Raw genomic sequence first — 11,224 nt, 5'->3', positions numbered from 1 at the left:
TTTCTTTCTTTCTTTCTTTCTTTCTTTCTTTCTTTCTTTCTTTCTTTCTTTCTCTCTTTCTTTCTTTTTTGCTTAACTGTGCAATGCTGTGGTTTCTGATTGTTGACAATTTAGGCTAAAAAATTAAAAACCTTGATCTTTTGTTTTATTGTTTATGCTTTGATGATATAATTATGTGTTTATTCCTGCTGCTATGGCAGAGAGGGAGAATTCTGTCCTGAGGAAGCTCGGGCCTTTCAGACTAGAAGTGGGATGTGGTTTTAGAGAACACAAGCCCTCTGGTGAACAGTTCTTAGCTCAGAAACGATGTATTGATTGTTAGAGAGATCATTGTCATCTTTGAGTTCTTAAGACATCGTTAAAACATGAGAAATTCCTTATAGCATTAGCTCATGCCGTTAGTATTAAATGTTTATTTTTCTTTGTAAGAGATATTGGCTAAGTGAAAAAGGAAGCGTATAGATGATCATGTTACATGTAAGAAGCATGTTGGGCAAATTTAATCTTGATGACATCTACTTGAGTTTGTTTATACAATGGCTTGACAAATTTTACCTCAACAACAGAGAGGTTTTATTTTTACTTTCTTGATTTTGCTGTATGCTTTTGCCTGGATTTAAAAAATAAATTTCATATATATTTTTACATAAACTAATAAATACTCATTTTTATTTTAAAAATTAACAAGGCATGGTATATGTCAACCCTATTAAAATTAGACTTTTCTTTGGATAGGAGACATGTTTAGCCAATGGAATGTGTTTTTTCAAGTGCATGTCTTAACTGAAAAGTGTGTCAGATCATTGAAGCAGTTATATGAGCCTTATAGGTAGAGTCATTGTTTTAGTGACTGTTATATTGCTGTGAGGAGACACCATAGCCAAGGCAGCTTTCACAAGAAAGCATGTAATGGAGGGCTTGTTTACAGAGAGTTAGGTCATGACCAGTATGGCACCAGACATGGCACCAGAAAAGTAGCTGAGTCCTCACCTCTGATCTATAAATTGCAGGCAGAAAGAAATAGACTGGTCCAGGGGTGAGCTTTTGAAACCTCAAAGCCTGCCCCAGTGACAAACCTCCTCCAACACCTAATCCTTTTCAAAGTGCTCCACTAACCAAGAACCAAGCGCTCAAACATATGAGCCTGTGGTTTTCATTCAAACCACCACAGTCATTAAGGACAGATTATTAGTCTGTGGGAGTTAATGGTTTGACTCAGGATCAAAGGAGTACTTTATCCTTGATAGCTATGCAATATAAAAAGACATGTATTTACTTTCTTAATTCTGTAAGAAAATTCTATATAGGATTTTCTAAGCTGATAGAAGTAAAACCTCTTCATATCTTCTCTTCTCCTCTTTCCTGAAGTGGTGTGTTTTTTAAAAGCCCTGTGGTCCAAAATACAGTTTTAAATAAAATGCGTGCCTTCGTATGTATAGGAGCACACACAGGACTGCAGTCTCCTCGCTGGTCATGGGTAATATGTTCCAAGACATCCGCAGAGATGCGTGAGCCCCCAGACAGTATCTAACCCTGTGTACCAGCGCAATGGTGCTGACTTGGAGAGCTGAGAGTGTGACACCGGATGGTGGACAGAAGCAGGAGTCATGTGACATACTGTGCATCTTCTCGTTTTCCTTTGATGGTGACCAAAGTATTACACCAGGGATTATTTTTGTGTGCTTTGTTGTTGTTTTTTGTTTGTTTTGTTTTGGAAATAGGGCTTCACTATGTGTTTCTGACTGGCCTGGAACTTTCTGTGTTGATCAACGTGCCCTCAAACTCACAGAGCTCCTTCCTTGTACCTGCTCCTTCCTGATATTAAGGACATGTAGTACCATGCCCAACTTAAATAGGTTTTTAAGAAACTATGAAAGAAGTTTTCAGAAACCTTCATCTTTATAGTTATTTTATCTTATTTTTAACTTCCATTGAATTGAGAATTCAAAATTTGTAAAATTTTTTTTTTCTAATAATGTCAGAAAGAAAAGTTGCATAGGAGCGTGTCGTATAATAATTAGGCGAGTCAGAAGTCGAGTGCACAGACGGGTGGGAGCTCTCTGCACACTGATGGTGGGCAAAGGGTACAAGCAAAATTGTAGACTGAATCCCTAGATGACAAGACCTAAGGTAGATGTCTCAGATGTAAGAATAAGTGAATATACAAGTTTAATTCCTTAAGACTTAAAGAGAAAATATGCTGTCCTTATGCAGTAAATCTTTGAGAAAGCTATCATCAGAGAATTTATAATAATTTGGTATCTTGTTTGCTAAAATATAGATGACCATATTTTTTTCTTTTTGATATTTTTGCACCAAAATTTATCATTTATGGTTTGTAAATGGAAAAACACTGATGCCAAAACTAAAGACAGAGACACCATTCAAACAGAAGGAGGTTATGTAGAATTTTAAAAATTGTTGGATTCCTTATGATTATCATTTTCAGTAAAGGAGAAAAGATAGAGCCATCTCTTTTATTCAACAAAAGTGTATTCCACCCAGCTTTTTGATCTAATTTATTTATGTGCTTATTTCAGGTTTTACAGATGAACAAAGTCTGGGTCTGTGTCTGCTAGACAAGTGCCATATCTCTGAGCTGCTCCAGCCACACCAAAGTTTTCTTTGTTTTTTGTTTTTTTGTTTTTGTTTGTTATGTTCAATTTTAATGATGAAAGCCTAAGAGTTAGAAATGCAGGTGATGATAAGGCAGAATCCTATCAGAAATCCATCTGGAGTCATCAGTGGTTCTCAATCTTCCTAATACTGCAACCTTTTAATGCAGTTCAGTTCCTCATGTGGTGGTGACCCCAACCAGGAAATTATTTTTGTTGCTATTTCATATCTGTAATTTTTCTGCTGTGATGAATTATAATATACGTATTTTCAGAAATAGAAGTTTGCCACGGGTTGAGAACCACTGATTTAGATAGCATAAACATGGAAAACAATCACAAGCAATTCATTAAAACTCATTAAAATGGATGAGTGAGGTGGCACACACCTTTAATCCCAGCACCTGGGAGGCAGAGGCAGTCAGATCTCTGTGAGTTCAAGGCCAGCCTGGTCTACAAACAGAGTTCCAGGACAGCCAGGACTGTCACACAGAGAAACCGTGTCTAAGGGAAAAAGAAAACAAAACAAATCATTAAGATGTATATTTGAAATCTGAAGTCATTAGATGCAACATGCGTGCTGTAGTTTGTGGGTGGCGGCCGTTGCAGCCACCCACATTCAGAAGATGTTGTGCTTAAGGTTGTCTTCAAAACAAATAGAACATGAAGTGTATATTCTGATTGCTTTTCTAAACTTCTTAGTGAAACTTGTTCATATTTCTTCTAATTTGTTCTACTGTTTGGTTTTCTCACCCTTTCACAGCCCCCTTAAGTGTGCATTTGTTATAGTAGCCCTGGATCTTTGGTTATTGCTTTTTCGTATCTTTTTTTTTTTTTTTTTTTTTTGGATACCTGATCTTACACGATAGCCCCCAACTCCGTGCAGCTCACAGAGGTCCGCCTGCTTCACCCTCCTCTTCCCTTTTCTTACAGCTAAACTGCTAAACCACTTTAATTTTTTTCCCTTCAATATATTTTCATTATGTTTTTTCTTCCCCAACCCCTCCCAGATCTTCCCCACCTCTCTACCTTCCCAAATTTATATTTACGTTCCCTTTCCTTTTAAAATAACAAACAAAAAAACAAAACAAAACAAAAAACAAGAAACAAAACTAGGCCAAACAAACACAAAAAGGCAAGAAACAAATTTCCACAAAGAAACAAATTTCCAAAAGCAAAAGCGCATACCAAATGGGTGAAAGACAAGTGAGATAAAGTTTAAAACAAAACCTTACTTTCACAAAAGGACCACTGAGTACATTTACTTCTGAGCATGACCCTGCCCTGGAGTGTGCTTGATGTACCTAGTGACACTTCTTGGAGAAAACTGATTTTCACCTTGCAATGGGTAGCAGTTACAGATGTTTTCTTGGTTAGGGCTAGGACTCCATGTCCACTTCCCCCTCTTAGCACTGGGACCCATCTGTCTTGAACCTGTGTAGGCCTTGCATGTGCTGCCACGGTGTCTTTGAGTTCAAAGGTGCAGCAGTCTTGTGCTGGTGGACATTGCTTGGATCATCCATTGCCTCTCAGCCTTTTGGGGAGGAGTTTGATGGAGACACCCCACACCAGACGGTGCTCCAAAGAGTGTGCATCTGTGCACGTGCATGAGTGCATGCATGTGCTCATTCATGTCTGTCACCTGTCTGTCTGCCTAGCTCTTGCTCTCATGGTCGCCCTGCACGTTGTCCAGTTGTGGGTCTCTGTGCTCATTCTCATTTAACTTCCAGAAGAACCTCTGATGTGAGTTCAGTGAGGCACTGAACTATGGGCATAGCAGTATGTCATTATGAGTCAGGTTGTTGCTATCTGAGCCACAGTCTACAATGAGCTGTGCTTTCAAGTGTCTGTGTTATGGCTCTCTTTATCAACTTATGTCGCCTGTATTTCTGTATTATGTTAGGGGTATTACTGGGATTGTCTGGCAAGGCTGGCAGATTAATTAGAGGTGAGACATGGCCCTGACTCTGCTGATCCTGGCAAATTCCGATGGTCTGTGTAGAGCTTTTAGTACTTTGTGGAAGGCTTAAGGCAGACTCACATTATCCCCCAAACATGGAAACTCTCACTGCACTCAGTCTCTCCTACCCCTGTCCTTCTTCGAAGTGGGCTATGAAAAGTTGCTTCTTTGGGAACTTCACAAACTGATTTATGAAATGCTAAAGGTGAGCCATTGGGCCTCCATCCCGATGACGTATTGGCTGACATTAAATACTGGTGGCTGGAGGTTAGTATTGCAAGAATAAAATAGAAAGCGCTGAATAGATCTCTCCACCTTTGTGTGCCAAGTGGCTTCCTAATCTGACTCCAAGCTTTTTTGTGATCTCACAGGCTAGTCAGCTTGTCTTCTCCTGTCTCTGCTCAGCCCACTATTGCTCTGGCTGTGTTTGTACCCATGTTACTCTAATTGAACTCTTTACTTTGTACCCATGTTACTCATCAGCATTGGTTCAGTTACATATGTTATATACAAATGTAGGACATATGTGAAAATAAAAGATATTATCTGGTGAAGCAAGTTATTTTAAAGAATCACTTAAGTTTTTGTGTTTCTAATGAGTGTTTTTTTTTTTTTTCCACTCTAGATGATATTGAAAGGTATAGTAGAAGATATATGAAGGTATACAAAGAAGAATGGGTTCCAGGTACTATAAAAGAGACAATTAAAAGCAATTCACCTTAGTTTTGTTCATGTATGTGTTTGTATGTGTGTGTGCCTATGTGTTTGTGTGTGGTGCCAAGTTTGTGCAGTGCCCATGGAGGCCAGAAGGAGTCAGCTGCCCTGGGGCTGGCATCACAGGGGTTAGGGGTGCCCTAACCTTGTGTGGTGCCCTGCTCCTTGCTGTGGTGGATGGGAAGCAGGCACTATTAAACACTGGGCTGTCGCTCCAGCCCTTTAAAGACCACCTTCCCTATGACATACTACAAAAATCTAGTAGATGCTTAGGTGTTTTCTTTGTTTTTAGCTGTAGGAAAATGGGCCTTTTTTCTCCCTCCTGTAATTAATTAGTAATAAAAATCACTTTAAGCATACTTCAAGCTACTGAGTCTCTCTGTTACTCAAGGAGACACAGACAAGTTTTAGCTGCTACTATTTTAGCATACTGTTTCAAAAGAAACATCCTGAGAGACTTGTTAAAGCATCCAGTATTCCATTGCATGGCAACAGGCTGCAGAAGGCTCTACAGGAAACACCATTCAACCAGCTTATGTTAGAAACAGAAAACAGTTGCCATAGAGATGAAATAACCTGCCAGAGTCCCTTCGAATAAAAATTTGTCACTGCAGGCAAAATGATGAAAGTTAACTATGTTGTAAAAATACACTGACATTTCTTTATTAACAGCCAGTATCTTTAATTTTTTTTTAATATTTCAACATTTTTATATATTCGTGTTGTGTGCACACGTGTGCACACACACGTTTAAGTACATAACAAACATGTGTAGATGCCTGAAGAGACCAAGAAAGGCCCTCTGATCTCCCTGAGCTGGAGTTACAGGTGGCTGTGACTCACAAAGCATGAGTGCAGGAATCTGAACTCAGGTCCTGTGGAAGAACAGGAAATGCTCTTCCTACTGAGCCATCTCTCTAGCCCCTTTCAATCTGTATTTACATAGCTTTGATTTTATATTTTCCTCTATTACTAAAAATTAAAAACTAGGCTGAGGATTGTACATTTGGCTAGCATATATAAGGCCCCAAGTTCAATTCCTAGCATGCTTTACAAAATTAAAAGACAGTCAATAAGTAAAGTAACTGTTTAGTTATTGTAACTTAAAAAACACTTACTGAAGAGAATTTACATGTTCACAACTACTAGTATTTTTAATTGAAAAAATAAAATAACTTAATTATTTTATGTCATACATACTGGGTTTGATTACATACCTTAACTTTTGAAAAAATTGTTACATAATATATATAAACAGACAACTTACAAAATAAAACATAGCCAAATAATAATAATAATAATAATAAATAGTTATGATCATGACCTCAACATCCACAAGGAATTTCCATAAGATTTCTATCCAAGACACTTTATCTCAACATTTCAAAGTGGTTTAATGAGCGCCTTTTCTCTACAGGAGAAACTGTGTCACTGTGCATTCTATTTGTGTTTGTTTTGTTACGTTCCAAGCTAATTCAGTACAGTCAGATACTAAGAAATGTTTCTGCTTTTGTGTGAACAAGCAGCTGTCACTGTGTTAAGTAGATAGGTCCAGAGCCACTGAGGAAACTAAGACCTTTCTGTTCTTTCTTTTGTGCACATAGACTGGAGAAGACTTCCAAGAGAGATGATGCCAAGGAAAAAATGCAAAAAAGGTACACTGACTAACAGGACTGTAGTCCAGGTTGTTGGAAAAGGTTATTGCTTAAACTCTGTTAATGGAGAAGCCAACCTGAAGTTATGTTCAGTACTGTAAATTCTTTTTCCTAAAGTATATTTGTATTTTGATCGTTTTACTTGCACTTGGTTGTTATTGACTTTGGACTTTCTATTTTCTTGAACTTTTTTTTTTTTTTTTAGTCTATTGAGATAGGGTTTCTCTGTGTAGCCCTGGCTGACCTGAACTTGCTTTGTTGATCACATTGTCCTTGAACTCACATAGATCCGCCTGCCTCTGCCTTCCGAGTGTGAATTAATCTCATTTATTTTATTTTATTTATATGTTTACATTTAAATAAAAATTACAATTTATTCACTTTGTATCCCTACTGCAGCCCCCTCCCTCATCTTCTCCCAGTCCCACCCACTCTCCCTCTTCTCTAGTCCCCTTCTATCTGACCCTAGCTTATCAGGTCTCATCAGGGCTGGCTGCTTTCTCTGTGGCCTGGCAAGGCTGTACACCTCAGGGGGAGGTGATCAAAGAGCCAGCCACTGAGTTCATGTCAGAGACAGCCCCTGTCCCTCTTATTAGGAAACCCACTTGGAAACTGAGCAACCTATGGGCTTCCTTTGAACAGGAGGTGAAAATCAGCTAGACTAGCAAAGAACTCTCTCATTTGTATATAGGCAGATTTTTATGGTCTTACTGGCAGTATTCCACATTATTACATGAAACATTTTAAAATTGAGGCGCTATTAGCAGTTGCTGGCTTTGGGGGAGGAGAGTCAGTTTTTAAGGGTGTGGCCACTGTTGGAATGACAAAGTTGACTCAGTGGGTTATTAAAGAAGGAGGATGTGAATGGATTTAGGAGGAGTTAATGGAAGGAGGGAGGATAAGTAGGAACAAAATACATTTTATACAGTTGTGAAATTCACAAAGAATTAATAAACTAATATTAAAAGGAAAGACATCTGTACTAGGAAAAATTGAAGAGATTTTCTGTTAGATAAAAACATACCAAAGTGTATATTATGTTTGTTTTTAATAATTAAATAATAAGTCGTTGAGTATCTGCTATTGCCAGACACTGCCGCAAAGAACAGACCCAGGATAGGTGGGACTGTTCTTGCCTTTTACAGTTGGGTGGAGGAACATGAAAGGGCCTAGGATGCCTTGGCCAGCGAAGTACTTACTGCACAAGCGTGATCACCTCTGCTCAGATCTCTATCAGCCACGGAGAACGGCGGCACGGCTACGTGCACCTGCACAGCCCCTGGAGGTCCCTGAAGGCGTGCTGGGCAGCCAGTCAGGCCGATTGATGATCTCCAGGATCTTCAAAAATAAGATGAGAAAGACACCCAGTGTCTACTGGCCTTCAAGTGAACACCCGTGGGCACACATACTCATACACAAAACAAGACATGAGACAAAAACATAAGTCCTTTTAGGAGGTCTGAGCAAAGATCTGAGGAACTGCAATAGCTAAGAACATTATTTTCATGATAAGGCATACATGTGTAAGAAGTACTGATCATGTCCTAATGGACCAACATTTGAAGCAGACTAGCAAGCTGAGAAAGTACCCACTCTGCTTATCATTGGAGCCTCATACATTAAACTGCTACAGCTCCTGTCAGCAAGGGTTTCCATTTATTGAAAAACAAATCAACAACTACATTTTCTTTACCAGTCTGCGCTAATATTTTTAATTGCACGCAGTGTAGTTTCGTGTTTCATCCCCACTTTTGTGATGGCTTCTTGATCTAATGAAGGTAGTCAGTAACAGAGGAATCAAGGGCAGCAAGGGGTTTGTTGAAGAACTGGCTTCTGACAGATACTGAAGTATGTTCAAGTATTTGCACATGTGAAAAAAATTGTTAACTATGGAAATTTTTCATGTCAACATTTTAGGATAAAAATAGTCTTTCTGTAATATTGCTGAGTTGATACTTCCCCCCGAATGTGAATGTGTGTACATGAATTAATTATTGAAAGTATCATACAATACTTTCTTTCCCATGCTTTGGGTTAAATGGAAGATGCAGGCACTTTCAGACCACAAAGGACATTGAACCTACTATACTATTAAAAAGATCACGCAATGATGAAAGTATAAAACTGTACATCATTGAGTTAATGCTACATAACATTGTATGCCTAATATGCAGCTAGTGAAGGCTAAACTAACACTTCTATTTAAACATTGGAAAAGAACTTTGTGCTTCAGGTCATGGTGCCTAAAAGCCTACACAGCACCCTTCACTATGTTACATGCCTAGTCTAAGTTAAAAACTCAAGATTGTGGACTAAATGAAGAACAAAACTTACAATAAAATCTCTACTTTTATTGAAACTAAAAGAAGGAAAGATGAGTGGTGTTTAGGACTTACCTTTTCAGTAAGGAAATTATTAACTGGGCCTGGAGAGAAGGCTCGTTGGGTAAGAGTGCTTCCTGCTCCATCAGAGTTCAGAACCTAGCACCCTCATCACGTGACAAGTGTCTGTACTCCACCTCCAATCTGACACCCATACCCATATTAAAAAATAAAATATTTTAAAAATGAAATTAATAATTTTTGCGTGTATTTTAGCTACTCAGTTTTTGTAGTATTCACCTAATTGTTGTGTGTATTATGAAACTGAATACATGCTTTATAAAAAGTCCTTAAAGAAAAGACATTATGGTGTGAATAAATTGCATATTTAGCTAACAGTTGTTGGCATCAGTGTTGTAGTACTTAACTGAGCTCCTGTTCATATATGATACTATGCTTTGGGTTCTTATTAAACAGTCCTTGCCTTCTTGGGGGGGGGGGTGAGGCGATAAAAGTTATGAGTTATACATCGTTTAATATTAGGTTCTTTCTTACCCTTACTCCTAACTGTATTCAAGAGCCCTGACATCAGTGACTCCTCATTTGGTTTGACCTGGTAGATTTTAAGTCCGCTAGTTATGGGTCATCCACTGTGGTCCAAGCACCATTTCTCTGTGTTCACTGTTCGTCATGGACACAAGTAAATCTTTCTGAGCCCCATTTCTGATTCCTAGAAATTTTGGGGGGGTGTTTAGCTCAATTTTGGCAAAGAACTGTAATCATTCTTCCTTATGGGAAACTTTTATGGCTTATAAGAATTCCTTAGTAATTGCTGAATCTTCACAGAAAATACTCCTCTATCCCCTGCTGTTTTAGAATAACCTGAAAATGAAATGTTTTGCTTAGAGTAAAACAGATTGTGCATCCTAAAGCCCATTGAAACATTTCATTTCACAAGACAGTTCTTGCTAACACCGAGTGAGGTGTTTTTCCTATCCCTTTGCCATTAGCCAGTGCTGCTTTACCCTGCACTTCTTTTTACATCACACCTGCTAAAATTAAAATGTAAAGTGTTAAAATGGACTTCATTGATAAGTGACTGAGAAACCCTCGCAGGGCTTTTTCTTGTTATTCTAGTGTTTCAGTAACATTGTAGAAGATTTGTCTTTATTGATATTAATTGTGGGACTAAAGTTTCAATACTTTGTTAAAATATACCTGGTTGTAGACTTCATAATATCCTGTGAAGTGCTATCATTTGCTTAGAGCTTGGTGCAGTGTGGTGTTTTGTGGGAGGAGCTAGCTGCCAGGTATGACATACGTTGTCTGCACCAGAGAGCATAGGAGGTGCCACATTGTTCCTGTGGAAAATCTGGTAATAGATGGCACTTTCTTTTCAGTGGATCCAAAATCCAAAATGGCCAAAGCCGTAGACAAAGGTGCTTCACTCGCTAATTCTGCGGATGTGTTGAAAAAGATTGAGGTAAGCTTAGAGTTATAAACAGGGACTGAAAAAACACAAAAGGCCATACTGCTTCTTCCTTAGCTCTCCATCTTCGCTTTTTAATAATGTGAACTTGGCAGCAGGGCGCTGTGGAGGAAAGATTCAGCACATGTGGGCCCTGGCTGTACCATCTCTCCTTCACTCTTTTTTGTAAGCACCACACACAGCCTCAGGTTTCCATTTGTTTTTTTCCTGTATCCTTTACTCCTGACTTGGATTGGATTGGGGTATAGGCGAGGGGAAAGAAGCATGAATCACTGGCATAATTAAATGGAATTCTTTAGAAAGCCTTTGCTTTCTCTTTGTTGGTGTGTTTGTTCTTTTACCACCTGCCTGCCCCAGGGTTTTGCAGTATAAATAGAACTCTATTGAGGGAAAGTTAGTGCTTTATGTAATTTATTTATCTATCATTAATCAAAACAAACAAAATTTATGTTAGTACCTTAAAACTGTGT

At 38.6% G+C, this 11,224-nt stretch overlaps 1 protein-coding gene across 2 annotated transcripts in view; it reads left to right on the top strand.

The window, feature by feature from the left end:
- Polr3g (RNA polymerase III subunit G) overlaps positions 1-11,224 on the top strand; it is a 37,758-nt gene that overhangs the window by 14,086 nt on the left and 12,448 nt on the right. For both annotated transcript variants that reach the window (XM_055604037.1, XM_055604036.1), the window contains exons 4-6: positions 5,201-5,260; positions 6,894-6,944; positions 10,666-10,748. In XM_055604037.1, the coding sequence (XP_055460012.1) occupies positions 5,201-5,260; positions 6,894-6,944; positions 10,666-10,748 (194 nt within the window). The remainder of the gene's footprint in view (positions 1-5,200; positions 5,261-6,893; positions 6,945-10,665; positions 10,749-11,224) is intronic.

The sequence above is a fragment of the Psammomys obesus genome, unplaced genomic scaffold (assembly GCF_907164565.1).
Source record: "Psammomys obesus unplaced genomic scaffold, mPsaObe1.curated_primary_1811, whole genome shotgun sequence".
Lineage (NCBI taxonomy): Eukaryota > Metazoa > Chordata > Mammalia > Rodentia > Muridae > Psammomys > Psammomys obesus.
Note: the sequence above shows the minus strand (reverse complement) of the source record. Positions and strands in the feature narration are given on the sequence as shown.